This window comes from Sceloporus occidentalis, unplaced genomic scaffold, assembly GCF_023333645.1.
Source record: "Sceloporus occidentalis isolate IW3139 unplaced genomic scaffold, rSceOcc1.0.p SCAF_19, whole genome shotgun sequence".
Lineage (NCBI taxonomy): Eukaryota > Metazoa > Chordata > Lepidosauria > Squamata > Phrynosomatidae > Sceloporus > Sceloporus occidentalis.
The window spans coordinates 4,849,729-4,868,829 of NW_028316999.1; the positions used below are offsets into that span (position 1 = coordinate 4,849,729).

A 19,101-nucleotide genomic window follows, 5' to 3' on the forward strand; every position below is an offset into this window, starting at 1 on the left:
AACAGCGTTTGTCCATGTACAGTGATTACAAGTACATGTTTTTCTGGGGCTTCTTTCTGTTGACAGGAAGACTTTGTTATTCACATCCGACATGCTAAATATGTCTTGAGGATGTGATTTTATGGTGTTGTGATCTTGGAGTAGTATTTGTTATCACAAATTTATATCAACATTGCTGCTTACCTGACTGCTTAGAAAATGTAGTAGGTACATTTTATTTATACAGGCATTCTAGTACAAAGACCTTTCTTGTTAAGTTTGCAAATGCTATACTCATAACAAAAAAGTAGCACATTTTCAAGTTAAAACAGTTTATTGAACATTTCGATTAACTGATCTAAAGCCCATACTTTATCTACAACACAAATTTGCTAATGTTGGTGCAACTGTGACCCCAGGGAAGAGTTGGCATCTTCTGGCCCGGGGATGTCAGCAAGTATCCCACTCACTTACTACTTTGGCCAAGCATGGCGACGGTTGCCACTTTTCTGCTGAAGGCAAGTAAACCACCGTACATGACCTTGCTAAGCGTCCGCATCCCACAGCAGGTCTGTCCAGTATTACATAGTAACATAGTAACATAGTTCATAAGGTTGAAAAAAGACCAAAGTCCATCAAGTTCAACCTATATACATATTGTGTCCCTACTGTGTTGATCCAGAGGAAGGCAAAAAACCCTTATGAAGCAGATGCCAATTGCCCCATACCAGGGGGAAAATTCCTTCCCGACTCCAAATATGGCAATCAGAATAAATCCCTGGATCAACGTTCTGTCCCTATTAATCTAATATCCATAACTTGTAATATTATTGCTTTCAAGAAACACGTCCAGGCTCCTTTTGAACTCTTTTATTGAGTTTACCATCACCACTACCTCTGGCAGAGAGTTCCATAATCTCACCGCTCTTACTGTAAAGAACCCCCGTCTGTGCTGGTGTAGAAACCTTCTTTCCTCCAGCCGTAGAGGATGTCCCCTTGTTATAGATACAGTCCTGGGTATAAATAGGTCCTGGGAGTGATCTCTGTACTGTCCCCTTATATATTTATACATAGTTATTAAGTCCCCCCTAAGCCGTCTTTTTTCCAAACTAAATAACCCCAATTCTGATAATCTTTCTGGGTACTGTAGTCCTCCCATTCCCCTTATTACTCTGGTTGCCCGTCTTTGAACCCTCTCCAGCTCCACTATATCTTTCTTGTACACTGGTGCCCAGTACTGTACACAGTATTCCATGTGTGGTCTGACTAGTGACTTGTACAGGGGTAGAATTATTTCCTTGTCATGGGCATCTATGCCCCTTTTGATGCACCCCATGATTTTATTTGCCTTAGCAGCAGCTGCCTGACACTGGTCGCTACAGGTAAATTTACTGTTAACTAAAACTCCTAAGTCCTTTTCCATGTCAGTCGTCCCCAGTGTTTTCCCATTTAATACATATTCCCAGCCTGGATTTTTCTTCCCCATGTGCATAACCTTACATTTATCTGTGTTGAACCTCATCTGCCACATCCCAGCCCAAGCCTCCAACCTATGCAGATCCATTTGTAATCGTGCGCTGTCCTCTATTGTGTTAACCACGTTACAGAGCTTAGTATCGTCTGCAAAGATTGATACTTTACTATGCAATCCCTCTACAAGGTCATTAATAAATATATTAAAAAGAATAGGACCCAAAACTGACCCCTGTGGTACCCCACTAGCAACAGTCACCCACTCAGAGTATGTACCATTAATAACCACCCTCTGTTTCCTATCACTGAGCCAGTTACTTACCCACATACACACATTCTCCCCCAGCCCAAGCATTCTCATTTTATGTACGAGCCTTTTATGTGGCACCGTATCAAATGCTTTGGAAAAATCAAGATATACGACATCCAGCGATTCACCCCGATCCAGTCTTGAGCTCACCTCCTCATAAAAGCTGATCAGGTTAGTTTGACAGGACCGATCCCTTGTAAACCCATGCTGATATGGAGTCATACACTTATTTTCATTGAGATACTCCAAAATAGCATCTCTTAGGAAACCCTCAAACAGTTTACACACAACAGAAGTTAAACTAACAGGCCTATAATTCCCCGGGTCACTTTTTGTCCCCTTTTTGAATATTGGCACAACATTTGCTATGCGCCAGTCCTGGGGAACAGACCCTGTCACTATAGAGTCCTTGAATATTAGAAATAGGGGTCTGTCTATTACATTACTTAACTCCCTTAGAACGCGGGGGTGAATGCCATCTGGACCTGGTGATTTGTCTATTTTGATTTTTTTTAGGCGGCACTGCACTTCTTCCTGGGTTAGACAGGCGACATGTACTGGGGCATTTATCTCATCCTGCTGTATATTACCTGGCATTTCATTTTCCTCTGTGAATACAGCAGAGAAGAATATATTTAATAGATTAGCTTTTTCCTGATCCCCGTCTATAACTTCTCCCTCATTACTTTTTAAGGGGCCAACGCTTTCATTGTTAACCTTTTTACTATTTATATAGTTAAAGAACATTTTGGGGTTTGTTTTACTCTCTTTGGCAATGAGTCTTTCTGTCTCCAATTTTGCTGCTTTTATCTGATTTTTACATATTTTATTTTTTTCCCGATAGCTTTTTAGTGCTTCCTCACTGCCTTCCTGTTTTAGTAGCTTAAATGCCTTTTTTTTGCCATTTATTGCCCCCTTTACATTTTTATTTATCCACATTGGTTTTCTCTTGTTCCTGACTCTTTTATTCCCATACGGTATGTACCTTTCACAGTGAGAATTTAAGATATTCTTAAAAATCTCCCATTGAGCGTCTGTACTCTTGTTTTTGAGGACATTTTCCCAATTTACAGTGTTAAGGGCTTCTCTTAGTTGATCAAACTTTGCCCTCCTAAAGTGCATAGTTCTTGTGGCTCCTCTAAGAGTTCCCTTATTGAAGGACAAGTTATAATGCATCATATTGTGATCACTATTTCCTAGATGTCCCCTGACCTGCACATTAGTTACTCTGTCAGGTCTGTTGGTTAATATTAAGTCCAGTAGGGCGCCCCCTCTGGTCGGGTCCTGTACCATTTGGGACAGATAATTATCCTTACTTATAGTCAGAAACCGGTTTCCTTTATGAGATTCACAGGTCTCGGTTTCCCAGTTTATGTCGGGATAGTTAAAGTCCCCCATAATAACCACCTCATTGTGATTAGCTGCCTTGTTTATTTGCTTTAATAATTGATCTTCTGCTGCTTCCATTATATTTGGTGGCTTATAGCAAACCCCGATCAGTATTTTATTATTTTTCTTTCCATATATTTCTACCCATAATGACTCCACATTATCATTTCCCTCACATATATTCTCCCGCAGTGTGGCCTTTAGGCTGGACTTTACATAAAGGCAAACTCCTCCCCCTTCCTGAATAGACTATACCCCTGTATGTTAACCGCCCAGTCATAGCTATCATCCAACCATGTCTCTGTTATACCCACTATGTCATAATTTTCTTCAGACATTATTAACTCCAGTTCGTCAGTTTTATTGGTCAGACTTCTGGCATTAGTAAGCATACAATTTAGAGGTGTATGGTTTTTTTCCCTATGAAGCCTATCCCTATTAACTATTCTAACCCCTCCCTCTGCTCCACCCCCAGGTACATTTATAAGCCCCAGCTCTCTATCTACACTATCTTCCCCTTCTATATTGTAGTCTCCCTCCCCCCCTTTCCCTAGTTTAAACACTCCTCCACCCTTCTGACCATCTTCTCCCCAAGCACAGCTGCACCCTCCCCATTGAGGTGCAGCCCGTCCCTACCGTAGAGCCTGTATCCGACAGAGAAGTCGGCCCAGTTCTCCATGAACCCAAACCCCTCCTTCCTACACCAGCTTCTGAGCCACTTGTTTAGCTCCCTAATCTCCCGCTGCCTCTCTGGTGTGGCACGTGGTACAGGTAATATTTCAGAAAATACTACCTTGGAGGTCCTTGCCTTAAGCTTGCTACCTAAGTCCCTGAAATCATTTTTAAGGACACTCCGCCTCCCTCTCACTTTGTCATTGGTGCCAATGTGCACCATGACTGCTGGGTCTTCTCCAGCCCCTCCCAGTAATCTGTCAACCCGATCCGCGATGTGCCGAACTCGAGCGCCAGGCAGACAACACACTGTTCGGCGATCCCGGTCTTTGTGACAGATCGCCCTGTCTGTCCCCCTAATAATTGAGTCCCCCACTACCAGCACCTGTCTGGCCTGCCCTGCGCTCCTCCTTCCCTCCTTACTGGAGCAGACACCCCTCTGGTGGTCAGAGGCAGTGACTTGCTGCAGTACTGCTAACTCTGAACTAACATCCCCCTCATCTGCCAACCGGGCAAACTTGTTGGGGTGTGCTAGATCAGGACTAGCCTCCCTGGCGCTTTTCCCCCTACCCCGCCTTCTAACTGTAACCCAGCTAGCTGCCTGACTGTCCTGTACCTCCATCCCACTATCCTCCCCCACCTCTACCTGCGAGAGAGCTTGCTCAGTGAGCAGCAGACTCCTCTCCAAGTGTTCTTTTCTGAAATCTGGATGGCTGTGAAGCAATTGCTGCCCCCCTGCCGGCCAGTCCACTTCTTACCATTTCATCATTTCCATCATATGCCCTCCTGTAAAACCTTTGCTTTGGTTTAGATGGGGTACTATTGTTTTGTACCTTGTGGTGCTTGTAATGTAAATGAAGCCTTGTTTCCTACACCTCTCCCCAAGCTTCAAAACTGCTCTGTATAAAAGGAAAACTTCAGCAGGACATTATGCAGAAGAGTCATAATTCTCAGGGCATAAAAAATGGCGGCAGGGGATAACAATAGACAGGATTACCTTTAATGTTTAAATGTGTCTTGTTGCTGGTGCTTTGTAAGTTATCTATTTTGCATCACCCGAGAAGAAAAGACAGATAAGCTAATATTTGGTCAGTGAAAGATGAACTATTCTACTAAGAAAAGACAGTGTCAAAGAAGGATTTGTCTTTATAAAGACACACAGAGTTGCCTTTGTAAATCCTAGTCTTGGGTCATAGTCAAATTTCTCTTATGGCTGTTTGTAGTTTCATTTAGGGGTTTAATTGAATATTTCCAGTGGAATTTGCCCTTTCACACTACATACACAGATGTCTTCTTAGGCTATACTGGAGTCACGTATATAGCAAACCAATGGCATGTTGCAACTGTGTTAAATTTCCAGTTTGTGTTAAACGTTGTTAAGCAGGAATGACTTTCTGAAGTTAATCCTGAACAAAAGAGCAGGTGTGGCATTCTGTGAAGTAGTATTTTTGAATCTTTTCAGAGGAACGGGTTAACATTTCAGTCTGCCTACTGTGGAACTTCTTATCTTAGAGGCAATTTGGGCCCTCAACTTATTTAGAAGAACATGTTACAAAAACTTATACGTATCGACCCACTAGTTGGATCTGGTGATCTTTCACTATGCAAATTTACTTTTCAAATTTGATCGCGTTGTGCTAAGTAATAGCAAGCCAGCGTCAGTAATAAGAAGAATAGATTAGTATTTTATTTATAAACACAAGGTAAGTTACTTTTTTTTTTATTAATCATTTTAAAAATGTTCCCAATGTATATGTTTAAACCCTCAGTTAATGTAAAGATGTATGTCTATGAAAACATTTTAAAACAATTAGCTCCAGTAGATTTTTTTTTTTATTATTATTTGAACTACACAGAGGGAATGTTCTTACCTGAGCTTCGACATCTGTCAGCTTCCTTGTCTGCTCTGCAGTTTGATTTAATAGACTGGTGCCTATCTCTATCATTACCGCCGTCTGGTTCTGCACTGCGTGCTGCTGCAATTCCACCATTTCTTTCTTCATGTTGTCTTGAATATAGTTCTCGAGCTACAGAAGGAAGAAGACGGTAATATGGAATATGAGTGATATGTCCTAATACTTTGACATACAGGACAATGAGACCGGGAGGTTGTAAAGAAGATGTAGCCAACCTCTACCCCTTTTCTTATCTATACCTCCTATGATGCTCTGCCAGGCAATGAAACGCTGCTTGATCTTAAACTACATAATCAATCATGATGAATACCTAATTTTGAAGTTACACCAACATAGATCATATTATGATATAGGCAGGAATATGAGAAGACGCACAATTACTGTACTTAATGATATTGCAACAATTGTTGTAGTTTGTATCACCTTAGAACTCCAATTTGTTACTGAGGCATGTATCCCAGTTGGTCTATATTCAACCCGGTCTATATCCAACAGATTATTCTTGGTTAGGCATCTTGTTCATGTGTGTTCACATCTGTATTGCCTTTACTATCCGGACCGTCTTAACACACATTTTTCATAATAAGCAGCAGCTCTGGTTATCAACTTTTTTTTTTTAATCAACTGTTTTATTTAATACCGGGAGATGATGAGCATTTGTTGAAATAAAAGTAAAAATATACATATACTTTTGCTTCCGGTGAAAATGATGAATGAGTTAGGAATTTAGAAGGCCATGTAATAGGAAGCAGGTAGAGCTTATGTTTTGACTCTTTTTGCCAGCAAGGCACGTGAGATTTTTTCTTAACTTTTTTTTTTTTTTTTATACATTTCCTGTGTTTGCAACACCAAATACTGATGTGTAACTTGGGAACCAGTAGATCTCAGGATATGGGTTATAAAAAAATCAGACAACCTCCGCTGCTACGTGGGACTTCTGCCAGGGCTTCTATGACTGAGCACCAGAAGGTCACTTCACGCCAGTGCTCCATCATAGAGGCCCTGGCGTAAGAGCCTACAGCAGCAGAGGTTGTCTGCACGCATCGCGCAGGCGTTCACCGGCTGCCAGAGAGGAGAATCCAGGTCTCCTGCTGCTGGCCGGTACTTCCGCTGGGGCTTCTATGGTGGAGCACCGGAAGGTCATGCCGTCGCTCTGTCATAGAAGCCCCGGCACGTCGTGCAGACGTCCACCGGCTGCCAGAGAGGAAGATACAGGTCCCCTGCAGTGCTGATTAGAAGACAACCTCGAATATAAGATGAGGGGTATTTTTCAGAGCATTTGTTCTTAAAAAAAACCCTGTCTTATAATCGAACAAATACGATTATTTAAGGCCTGATTTCCGTTTAACATATTTTACATTAGTTTTGTTTGTTCCAAATAGCATCTACATGTTTTTTGTATATTTTTATAGCTAGAATTTGCTTCTGATCTTTTTACTTTACCAAGAAGGTAGTGGATAAGTGGGACAGCCTCCAATCGATACTTGAGCAAATTTAAACATGCATGGGATAGACATAAAGCTATCCTGAATCTAAGACGGGACCCAATTAAGGTTTGAATCCCTTACATCAGACTAGACAATGGTTCTTATCTGGCATCAAAGTCTGTTTCTACTGGTATTTTGTTAAAAAAAAAAAGTGTTGCATATTTTTGTTTATAGGAAAGTATCTTAGCAAGTTTGGTCCAGTCTTTAAAGCGCTATTCTTTACCTGCTCAATCACTACTTCCACAAACACAAGGCACTTTACATTACCTCTACAATCCCTGACATTGTACTCTTCTTCACAGCAATACTTTTCGCTGCATAAACTGAGCCCTTGTTTCAAGATTCCTGAACCCTTATTGTAATAAAACTAGAAAACCTAAGTTCCAGATCATTATCATCCCGTGAACAGAGAATCTTTGAAGGCTTGCCAAAATCTTAAGCAAGTAAAGTACTGTACATCTTATCTCCAACAGTCTTCAATGTGTTTATTGCATGGAAGCAGTGGATCAAAAATTAAGACACAGGACCGTTAAAATCACGCAAGATGCTTGCAAATCTATTTTATTACCCCCTGCACATGCAATGCCCCTTAGTACATAGTAAAGATAATGTTTCATTCTTGCTCTGGAGTATTAAAAAACCTCTTAGCTGAGAAGAGAGTGTCTAGATTCTAGAGTATTGTCATTTCTCAAATACTCTGAAAGTTAAACAGAGTGATTTATGAATGGTATTTCCATAGGCATTAACTTGGCACACATCAACCACACAAGGCTGATTAACAACCCATTCTATCACTGGTGATGGAATGGAACAAAAATGATAGTCAAAGGTCGGAATATTCTTATTAATGCATCTGGGTATCACCATAACGGCTCTCCCAATGAAAATTAGAGAACACTTTGCGATAAATGACAATTCAAAAGTAGTTGCAGGACCTTTCTAAGTTAAATGAACCCTTCGGAATTACCAACGTTTATGTATGAATACATAAAATATAAGATATGATTGTTATCTAAGTTACAATAATGAACAAGCACAATCTGGTTTTTTTTCTGATAACACACACATTATTGTATTGTTCTTGTCCATATTGAATACAAAATTCAAACATTCACAGTGTAGTTTGGTAACCGCATGTGAACCCCCCCTTACGAAAAAACTACTGCAGTATTACTGCACATTTACTGCAGTTGTACTGCATTTGTACTTCACTGTACTGCAGTTGTACTGCAGTTATTTTTGTACGGAAGTACAAATGCAATAAAGCTGCAGTACATTGAAGTACAACTGTAGGTTTGCAATATAAAAAAAAAAGTGCAGTAAAACTGCAGTACAGTGAAGTACAAATGCAGTACAACTGCAGTAAATGTGCAGTAATACTGCACTAAAAGTGCAGTATTGCAGTTTTTTCATGTCCAAAAAACAGCAGTATTACTTCAGAAAAACTGCAGTAATTTTTCGTAAGGGCCTACGCTAATCATTTCAACAAAAGCTAATTGGAGTCAGGAGTTGGCAAATCTTATCCCAATCAATGTAACAGGATTGAAAGTGTGTTTTAAAGCTATTTTGACATAAAAAGCATTCAAACATTTTGAGTTTGCTATTCACGCTATTACATCTGCTGATGTGAACCATGCATCAGCTATAATCAAGAATCATCAGTGCACAAATTGAAATATCTTTGAATTATGCACCAAATATATACAATACATTTATAGCATGTTCTAAAATTTATTTAATCCCATTACTTTTATGGTTTACAGCATAAAATATGTGCGCCTCTACTATTTACATGACGTTTATGTTTTGATCAGCTGTGGAGATAAGAATTGTGAACTCAGCTAGAAGCATTCATTTTAATGTCAGCACTGTAAAATGGCATACATACAAAACCAAAAATCACATTAAACAATGCAATGTTGCATTTAAATGTAAATATGGCTACGTATTACGTAATATTTTAAGATATTTTCTTGTAATATATAAGGGAACTCATAGCTGATGTTCTAGACAGGTTCCAGTATATTTTTAGGCAACAAAATGACACAAAGTATAGGCTCATCCCTAGAATTGTTTGTCTACGCACTAGTTAGAATAATATTAAATAAGTTAAAAAAAAAAAAATGTTAGTTCCCTTAGCCGTTAATTCCTAAAATATACTTTTTTTGGACATGCAGACTACCATACGTACCGTAAAATCCATAGCTGTATATATAATCTGGTATATATAAATATATTTATATATAACTGTATTAATGTGCTCCTAGTGTTTTTCCTTAGCAACATTTTTCATTGTTTTTTTTTATTACTATTTTTATATTAAAAAACTGATTATTATCATTATGCAGAGAAACTTTTTTTTTTTTTTGAACATTCATTTTGTTTTATTTTTTTTTCTTGTTACCCACGCAATACAAAACAAACATTGTATTTAATATAAAATTTTAATAAAAGGACAATGCTTGCAAACATAACAGGCCATTTCGCTCACAGCATGAACTTAGTACTGTGCTGGGCAGGTTCATGAGAAAAATGCATTCTATATCCGGTTCCACAACACAGAAAATAAATGACTTCAAGGAGCTGCAATGAATTCTGCTTTGGACTTGTGGCATCTGTCGTGTTGTGACCCCACGGGTACCCACGCGGCATAAGTTATATTTGTTCTACAAAGAAGGAAGAGCACTTTGTCCTTCTTTCTTTTTGGTTACCTTAGTTAAACGATTTTCTCTTTGCAAGTGATTAGAAAGGAGGTCTCAAAACCATTTCCATATTTTATGTTTACAATAGTCAGCACCAAGGATCTGGAATTACATCTTAAATTAAGATGTTTAATCTCACCACACATAACTGTTCCCATACATAAACATACTTGCATAAAGTATGCTTTAGCATCAAAATGACCAGTGCCAAATTCCAGTAGAAATGGCTTCTAAAATGTATTGTTGGCACCTATGGCAGTTAACCCCGTCTCACATAAAACCTAAATGTGTTTGTCTACCTCCAAAATTGATAATATAAAATTCACTCTCATCAGATCACTATTTTATGTATAATCTATAGTTTCATATGCATAACAAAAGGGAATGTAATTTCAAGCCCTGTTGCCAGACTATTTACTGCTTTTCTGAACACAAAAAATTATTTGCTTAACTCATTATCACTTACGTAATGCTTTTTCTAAAAACAGTAACGTGTTAAGATATTACCAATTTTATCGCACTAACGTTTTTTTAAAACCATAAACAGAATCATACTTTATAATCATACCGCTTTAAATTGTCACATAATCACAAATTATGGATTTATTTTAAGAAAATCACTATTTTAGGTACTTATACCATATTTAAGGCTCACAAAACTATCTACATTTTATAATATCCAGTGGCCTACCATATAACAATATATTCAGGTACTAGGCAGGGATGACCACTATTGTCATCTTAAATCTCGTTTAACACTGTCCATTCTCAGCTGAGCTTGTCTCATAACTTATGGTATGCGTTTCTCCCTTTGGGATTCTCTTGGTGTTCTCCCCAAGCGTAAGAGTGAATCCAGATGTGGACCTCCTTGCTCAGTTTGCCTAGAGGGATATCAACCACATCCGACTGATGCGGTATGCCTAAAGTGGTCGCTTCCCTTGATAGTCTAATATGCTGATTTTTGCTCTAATGATATGAGGAGGCTAAAATGTAACAATTCATAAAAGGCTAGGTTTTTGTTTTAAGTACTGTTTCTGAGCTATATCTTTTGTATGTAAATGTGTTTTTTCCTTTTTCCAAGTATGCAATGGGTAACAAAAAAGTTTTCATCATCACTATTAAATGCTACTTAAATAACTTGCTAAAATGCTAAATACATGCTAAAATGCAAATGTATTTTTTGCATTAATTAACCTATTTAACTCTTTTTAAGTTATCACAATATTCATGTATTTAGAATTCGTGATTACCTAATTCAAACTGCATGCCATTGTTTTGCATTTATAGGTAACATAAACTAAAACTGCCTGCTAAGGCCCCTGCTAAAGTGTAACCTTAGGTCAATTTTAATATATATAATTTGTCCAAACATTCCTTTAAAGAGAAAATTAATTACACATGTTAGACTTTGCATGGGTTTTAAACAACTGACTTTGGATGTATCCTTCTCACATAACAACAATAAGCCATCTCCTAGGCACACTTAGCCACAAATATATGCTCATACACAATTCCAAATGTGCTCCCTTTTGCCCTTTCCAGAGTTATCCCATACCCTCAAACTTAAATGCTAATCATTTTATTAATTCAGATTACTTTTAACAAATAATTCATGCTATATAGAATATATAGGTACCTTCTGATATGTTTAAATTATTGTATTGCTAGTATAAGACTCAAGAATACATTTTCAAAAATATTTTCAATATTTTGCTCTTTTTTTAAAAAAAGTTCTATTTTTGCATAATGTTTTGCAAACCGGTACTTCTGAGTCCCCAGTGTGTAGCTGGGGCAGCATGTAGATGTCTACGCGATTTGCGTAAACAACTTCCGCTGCAGCAGGAAGGAGGTGTGACTAGCAGCGGGGGTTGTCTGCGTCCATCGCGCAGACCTTCCCGGTATATTAAATATGTCAGACAAAAACTGCATTTCTAAAACTGATAATAATGGTAATTTCAAACAGTTTAGTTATTTGTTTCTTGTAGGTATATTTTATAAGCATTTTGCTGTCTGCCTTAACTGTACATTAGAAAGAATATTAGAATATGTTTTAGGTACGAGGACTGGAGAGATAACAACTCTCACTGTGGTTTGCTGGAGTCCCAGAGCCTTAGAAATGGCTTTGTAACACTTTCCAGACTGAAAGATGTCAATTACTTTGTTTTTCATCTGTTTTTAAAGCTGATTTTTTAAGCCTTTAGCCTACTTCACTTTGTAAGACAGGTCCTATTTAGTTGATGTATAGATTCAACAGGGCTGACAGTAATCATGCCTAGGTATGTGTAGTGAAATTTAACCTATCAATTAAATTTGGACAATTGGTTGATGTAGTAACTAAGGGGAGAATTACTTTTTCACATAGGGCTGGGTAAGGTTGGTTAGCTTTTTTACTTCTATACATGAAATCATCAATTAAAAACTGCATTTTGCTTTTACTCAGTTTATCCTTCTCTAATATTACCGTATTTGCTCGATTATAAGACGAGGTTTTTTTCAGAGCAAATGCTCTGAAAAATACCCCTCGTCTTATAATCGAGGTCGTCTTCTAATCAGACCTCAAAATGTCCGCTGGGGCCATGCTGCTTACCGGGCTTTGGTCGCGAGCAGCAGGAGAACAGGAAGCTAGCACAGTCCTCACATAACTCTGCCTCCCCCCTCCTTCCTCTGGGGGCGGGGCCAGAGAAGTTTCTCGCACAGCCGGGCCTCTGCAGAAGTCTTCGAGTGAGAGATCTGCAGTTCAGGTAAGGGGGTGGGGGAGGGTTTCTGAGTATGTGTGATTAATGGAATGAATGAGTATTTAAATGTTTGTGAATGAGTGTGTGTTAGTATGGATGTTTAAGGGGGGTGGTGGTGGTAGCATGGCATAGGGAGGCTGTACTCAGACTCCTATCATCCCAAGGTTCCAGCATGTACTGGCTGCCTTGGCTTGATAGGAGTGTGATTGCTGTTAGCAGTTATATATATATATATATATATATATATATATATATTTGAACCCCCTATATGCCACTCTGCCCCATGATATGCCTTTTAACCCCCTATATGCCTAGGGGATTAAAAGGCATCTCATGGGGCAGAGTGGCATATAGGAGGGTATAAGACATTTCTGGAGGCAGAGTGGCATATAGAGGGTTAAAAGGAACATCATGGGGCAGAGTGGCAAATAGGGGGTATAAGGCATTTCTGGGGGCAGAGTGGCAACCCTTGGGGCAGATGTGCATAACTGGGGGGCAGGTTGGCAAATAAAAGGAAATAAAAAAAATATATATATTTTCTCAATCATAGCTTTTATTAAATATGAAAATATTGTTTACATGAATTAATATTTACTAGTAAAACTTTTTTTCCTATAGGGTAGTCTTATATTCAGGCTTTTTGTTTTTTTCCTAAATTAATATTCAGATTTTGGGGGCTCGTCTTATAATCAGGGTCGTCTTATAATCGAGCAAATACGGTAAATTAAGTTTGATGATCCTAAACATTTAAGTGTGACAAAAAAAGAAGATATCAGTAAAGTAACACATACTTTTTCACAGCACTGTATGCAGCCTGTGAAACCAAAAGATCTCACTATGGTAGATCACAATTTACTGGTACACCAAACTTTGATAGCTGTGTTAGCCCGGTGGTGTAAATGGAAATATGAGTATTGCTGTTTTTAGTAAGATGAATGATACATCCAGCTCCATCATAACAACATGTATAAAATAAGTTAAGCTGTCTTTTTATCTGTAAGGGGCAGTAATAATCTTGTTATGTATAACTCATATCACCTGATCATACACAGGTTATTAAGTTATTGGTAGATTCTGAGAGACTGTGACTTGACTTAGGAGTCAAGTAATGTTCCTATACAATATCAACTGATGCCAATGGAATCCAGCAGATATGTAGCCAAAACATGCTTGACCTTCCCTTAGGGTGAGTCCGGCAGCAACCACAACTGACTCCACTAGCAGCTGCCCAATAAGCAATAATTGCAATATTTTCCAGGAGTCAGGCATGTTTTGGCTACATATCTGCTGGATTCCAATCTCTTAGAATCTACCGATAACTTAATAACCTGTGTATGATCAGGTGATATGAGTGTAGGTAAATACTTTGAATATGTACTTAGAAGTTTTTCCCTTTTGGTTCTAATTTGTTCTTACATATTACAATTGTATATAATAGTTATATGCATATTAATTCTTTGAGGTCTCTTTGTGTTTTTGTAACCTGCAGCACAGCAGATCTTGTTTTGAAAAAGGGGGATTAACACTTACAAAATAATATTAACTGGAGCCTAACGCTGCATAAAACAATTGAGTCCAAGTCCAAGGTGCTGTGAATCAGTGATGCGTTGATATGTTATCCATGTTCTTGGATGTATTTTGACATATTATATCCTAAGGATGTTAACCTTGGGTCTTGTTGCCTGAAAATGAAAACGATTTCCCCTTATCTCCTCCAGCAAGCAGCCTAAACATCCCTTGACTCTGCACCCCCAAGCAAAGGGTTTCAGGCTCGAAGTGGTATCGCTCTTGTTGGTACATGTTTTGTCAGCCACAGAGGATGTTTTTCTTGTGTTGGTTAACAAGCAACCATAGAAACCAGAGGAATCTGCAAATAATGTCTCCTGCAAAATCTGAGTTGTTAAAAATATTTGCTCATTTAATTATTCTCATATTTTTTAAATACAAAAACACGGCACAAAACATTGTAAACATAATTTATCTTTGTGTGGCCTGCTTGAGCAGTCTATTCACACAAAATTGCAATTAAAGCAAGTTATAAGACCTTCCAAAGGAGACACAGAAGAGACAATTGCTCAGTCAGTAAAAAGGGAGATAAATCTTTTTTTTAGATCCATAAATGAGAAAAGCAAAGAAAAACAAGAATTAGATTAAAAACAAAGAATGAAGGTATGTAGAAGAGGATAAAGAACGAGAAGACTGCTTCAATTAATATTTCTGCTTAGTTTTTAGAGATGAAAATGAAGGAAAGGTACCTCAGTTAGGAAAAAAAGACTTGAAAAAGTTGATACATAGTAGTGTACTAGCAAAACTATTAACGTATTTATTTAACCAATCATTAACAGGAGTAGTACCAGAATAGTGGAAATTAGCAAACGTTGCGCCTATTCACAAGAATAATTATCAATAAACTGCAATCTCTGAGTTTAGATCCCAATGTTGTTGAATGGATTAGGGAGTGGCTGACAACAGAAGAGTTGTAGTCAATGGTGTATATTCTGAGCAAGGTCTTGTTACCAGTGGGGTACCTCAGGGATCTGTACTTGGACCCATTCTCTTTAATATTTTTATTAGTGATATTGCAGATGGTCTTGATGGTAAGGGATGTCTTTTTGCTGATGACACAAAGATTTGTAATTGGGTTGGTGTTCCTGGAGGGAGAAGCCAACTGGCAAATTATTTAGAAAAATGGTCAGAGCTGTGGCAACTGGCATTTAATCTGGATAAGTGCAAGATAATACACCTAGGGGCAATAAAACCCAAGCGCAGGAAATGCTAGCAGAATGCTTGGTTGTATAGCAAGAGGTATTAGCAGTAGAAAGAGGGAAGTGCTCATGCCGTTGTACAGATCACTGGTGAGACTTCACTTGGAGTATTGTGTACAGTACTGGAGACCGTATCTCCAGAAGGATATAGATATGTTGGAGAAAGTTTAGAGAGAGGCTACAACCAGGGCCGGCCCGACAATGGAGCCAAGTGGGGCAACCGCTCCAGGCGGCACTTTTGAAGGGGCGGCACTTTGCCGCCCCAAGCCCTTTTTTTAAAAGAAAAAGCTAAAGAGAGAAAGGGGCGCCGAGTGGTTTTCGCTTACCAAGCTGTCAGTACCCGCTCGGCGCCCCTCTCTCTCTCCTCTGCGGCGAGTCTCCCTGTTTGGTCTCGGTGCCGGCTTGTAATGCTGAGTGCCGGAAGATTTCCGGCGCTCAGCATTACAAGCCGGCACCGAGACCGAACAGGGAGACTCGCCGCAGGACTGCTGAAAGGTAAGTACAAGGGGGGGGGGGGAGAGGAAGGGTAGATAATGGGGGGGGGCGGCGGCAGGGACGGAGGGAGAGGAAGGGTAGATAAGGGGGGGGGCGGCATTTTAAAATTCGCCCCAGGCGGCATTTGGCCTTGGGCCGGCCCTGGCTACAACAATGGTTAATGCATTGCAGGATAAAACTTGATCTTGACATATTTAGCCTAGGAGAAAGAGGTGGCAGGGGGGGATATGATAGAAACATTTAAATACATAAAGGCAATCAACACGATAAGGGAGAAGAGTATCCACAACAAGAGGACATAGGGGCAAAGATTGCTTTACTGTAAGGGTGGTGGATGCATAGGGCAGCCTTCCAGTTGCAGAGTTTAATACAGTGAAGGAGTTTAAGCATATGAATGGGATAGGCATTGAGCAATCCTAGGTATAAGATAAGGTAAGGGACTAAGGAAAGTATTCAGAAATTAGGTAGACTAGATGGACCAAAGTAGCTTTATCTGTCAACACATTTTAACAGCATTTTCTGTTACATTAGAACAGTAGCTATATATTGCGAATGTCATCTCCTCTAATGATACAATAACCCCTTACTACATTGTGTACTCGGCAAGGAATATAAAAACTATAAGCCTCATTATTAAAGAACTATTCTGGGAGTATAGTTCCAAACGGAGCGCAATCATCATTTAAGTTAATGGAACGTTCCTACTGATTGCTACACATTTGATACTTTGCCACAAAACAGATTTTTACATATAATTGCTCTTTATACTGAATACCTATTATAAAGGACTGAGTCTGTTGACATAGTTCTCCTTGTACTGCTAAATAGGAGTGGATTCTTAAAATTTCATCTCACCAGTTTACATATGAATTATATAGGCTCCTCACGCAAGAGAAGTTAGCTGAGGTTTTGCCTTTATAATATACTGCCATGTTTTAGATAAAATGTGCCGTGTTTGTTGTAAAGAAGTTAAATAAAAATGTTCAAAACTACTAAAAGTATATGTATGGTCTTGCGATACGTTCATGCAGAGTTGCCTTGCAACAATGGGTGTCATATTTAGTGGCACATCTAGATGTCGATGTCTCATGCTTTGCAGGCATCCTCCATGCACTGTATGAAGAACATGTAATGCATCAAATGATATCTAGCTTATTCGCAGAGGCGTAGTAGGAGTATTCATATCTCTATTGTGGAAGTTTAGCAAGTTAGGTATTTAAAATATACCTATCATTTAGAAGGATAAGACGATTTAGAATGGCTCTTTAGCAATTGTTAACTTAACACCCTAACATTTCCAAACAAGTTAACTAACATACAGTATATCATGGTATGCTACCATCATCGTTCTTCTCTTCTAAAGAGTTATAGAGAATGCATTGTTCCATGCATACTGGACAAAAACATCCTATCTATTTTTTGTCTTTAATATAAATGGAACAATCAATGTATCCAATAATTACCTCTGTTTTTCCAAGTACTTGAGCCTAATCACCATTAAAGCCTGACCAAAGATATATGTAATTTACTAGCAGATACGCTGAATGATTTCCTCTGTTAATAAGCCTTAACAGAAATGCATGATTAGAAAAACCTACCGACTGCTGAACCGAATAGCTGTTACAAAGAAAGAGACCCATTGTTGGTTGTAAAGACGGAAGACTGCTGGTTATTTTTATGTTTGGCTAAGGAACCTTTATTACCTTGGCTCTAATTAATTCTCTAATTGAGATACTGATACAACAGGTAACAGACTTTGTGTAACAATGCCATTCATCTTTCTGTTGTCGACTTAACAGGCTTGTCTTTAAAGCACCCTGCAATTTGACAGACAAAGCTCAATTGTGCCAAAGATCACAGGGCAAGCTTGTAACAGGGAATGCAAGGGCAGGGAGATAAGGTCCAAGAAAACAACCCTGTTAGATGTATTTGCCCTTAACAAATGTTTGACCTCCATTTACCAAAAGAGTGCCATGAAAGATGGAGAAGAGTCAAAGATCAACCGTCTAAAGTGATTACTTTCCTTTAACTATGTGCTCTCAAGGATTCTGTATGAACCACCACAAACAAACATTGTGCAGTAAAAAGAGAAATATATACAGAATTAAAGGTTATCCGCTCATCTAATACTCTAATATAGGAATAATACCAATGATACATAGTGATCTAAACTGCTTCCATGGGTGATTTTCTGCTGTGTTATTAAGGAGCACAAACTTAGAATTGTACAAGGTAACTTGGGCACTGTTTGGCTTCTGGTAATGTTGAATAAATATGCTATTCAAGACACACTTGCAATGTCTTAAGGCTTAACATCCATCAGTGGTTGTCACATTTTTTCAAATTGTCTACTGTCCATAGCCATCAATGGAATGTTCATGTTGTTGGGACCAACAGTACTTGGCTTAACTTTTTCTTAACTTTTTTTTCGGCTGTGTATATGTTAAATCTTAGTTGCTTTTCTATTTAATGTTTGCTTTTCAATTATTCATAGATGTTATAAGAAGTACCAGCATTAAACTGATTAAGATGTATACTAAAATACCACTACTTTCAATGAACTAAATTCATTGTGATCTCAGAGATTAAGTATGATGGATTACAATTTAGGAGTTTCATTAGTAGAGAGAATTAGAAACAGATATGTCCCCCCAACCCCAAGTCTGATAAGTGTTAATTTTCAAATGAAAAAAAGCATATTTCACAAAGATAAGGTTGATCAAGACACAACTGCAAGGAAGATAAAAGGCATGTGAGTGGAGTGAAGGGTGACATTGCACAGCAATAGCTTGATTGTGCTGCAAAGTGAATGTTTTGTCTAGCACTTTCACCAGGTAAAGGAAGTGGTTTACAGTGACATGTCCAAAAGATTTGTGTTATTCCCAAATAACAAACTGTCACAGCGAAGAATCTGGAAACCTTAGGGACCCCTGTCCCACTTTTTGTATTTGTAAACTACCTTCTTTACATGCTGCAAGTAATAGTGATTTGGGTTGGTTTCCAAACTTAAAAACAACTATTTGGTATTTGAACACACGTGTAAAGAGGACAAGCAGCAGTTGTAGTTTACATTGCCAAGTTGCAATGTGTGATCCAGTATGTGCCTAGAGCTGAACCCAACTTACGGGAGCCCCCACCATAAGACAACAGAAACTTTACATGAGCAATAATAGGGGAA

At 38.6% G+C, this 19,101-nt stretch overlaps 2 protein-coding genes across 2 annotated transcripts in view; one reads left to right on the forward strand and one right to left on the reverse strand.

Annotated features, from left to right (window-relative positions):
- LOC149302332 (microcephalin-like) overlaps window positions 1-19,101 on the forward strand; it is a 153,635-nt gene that overhangs the window by 84,035 nt on the left and 50,499 nt on the right. The gene's annotated exons all lie outside the window — the stretch shown is intronic.
- LOC149302333 (angiopoietin-2-like) overlaps window positions 1-19,101 on the reverse strand; it is a 43,369-nt gene that overhangs the window by 17,490 nt on the left and 6,778 nt on the right. Inside the window, 1 exon segment of the mRNA XM_089482461.1 lies at window positions 5,695-5,850. Within this exon segment, the coding sequence (XP_089338587.1) occupies window positions 5,695-5,850 (156 nt within the window).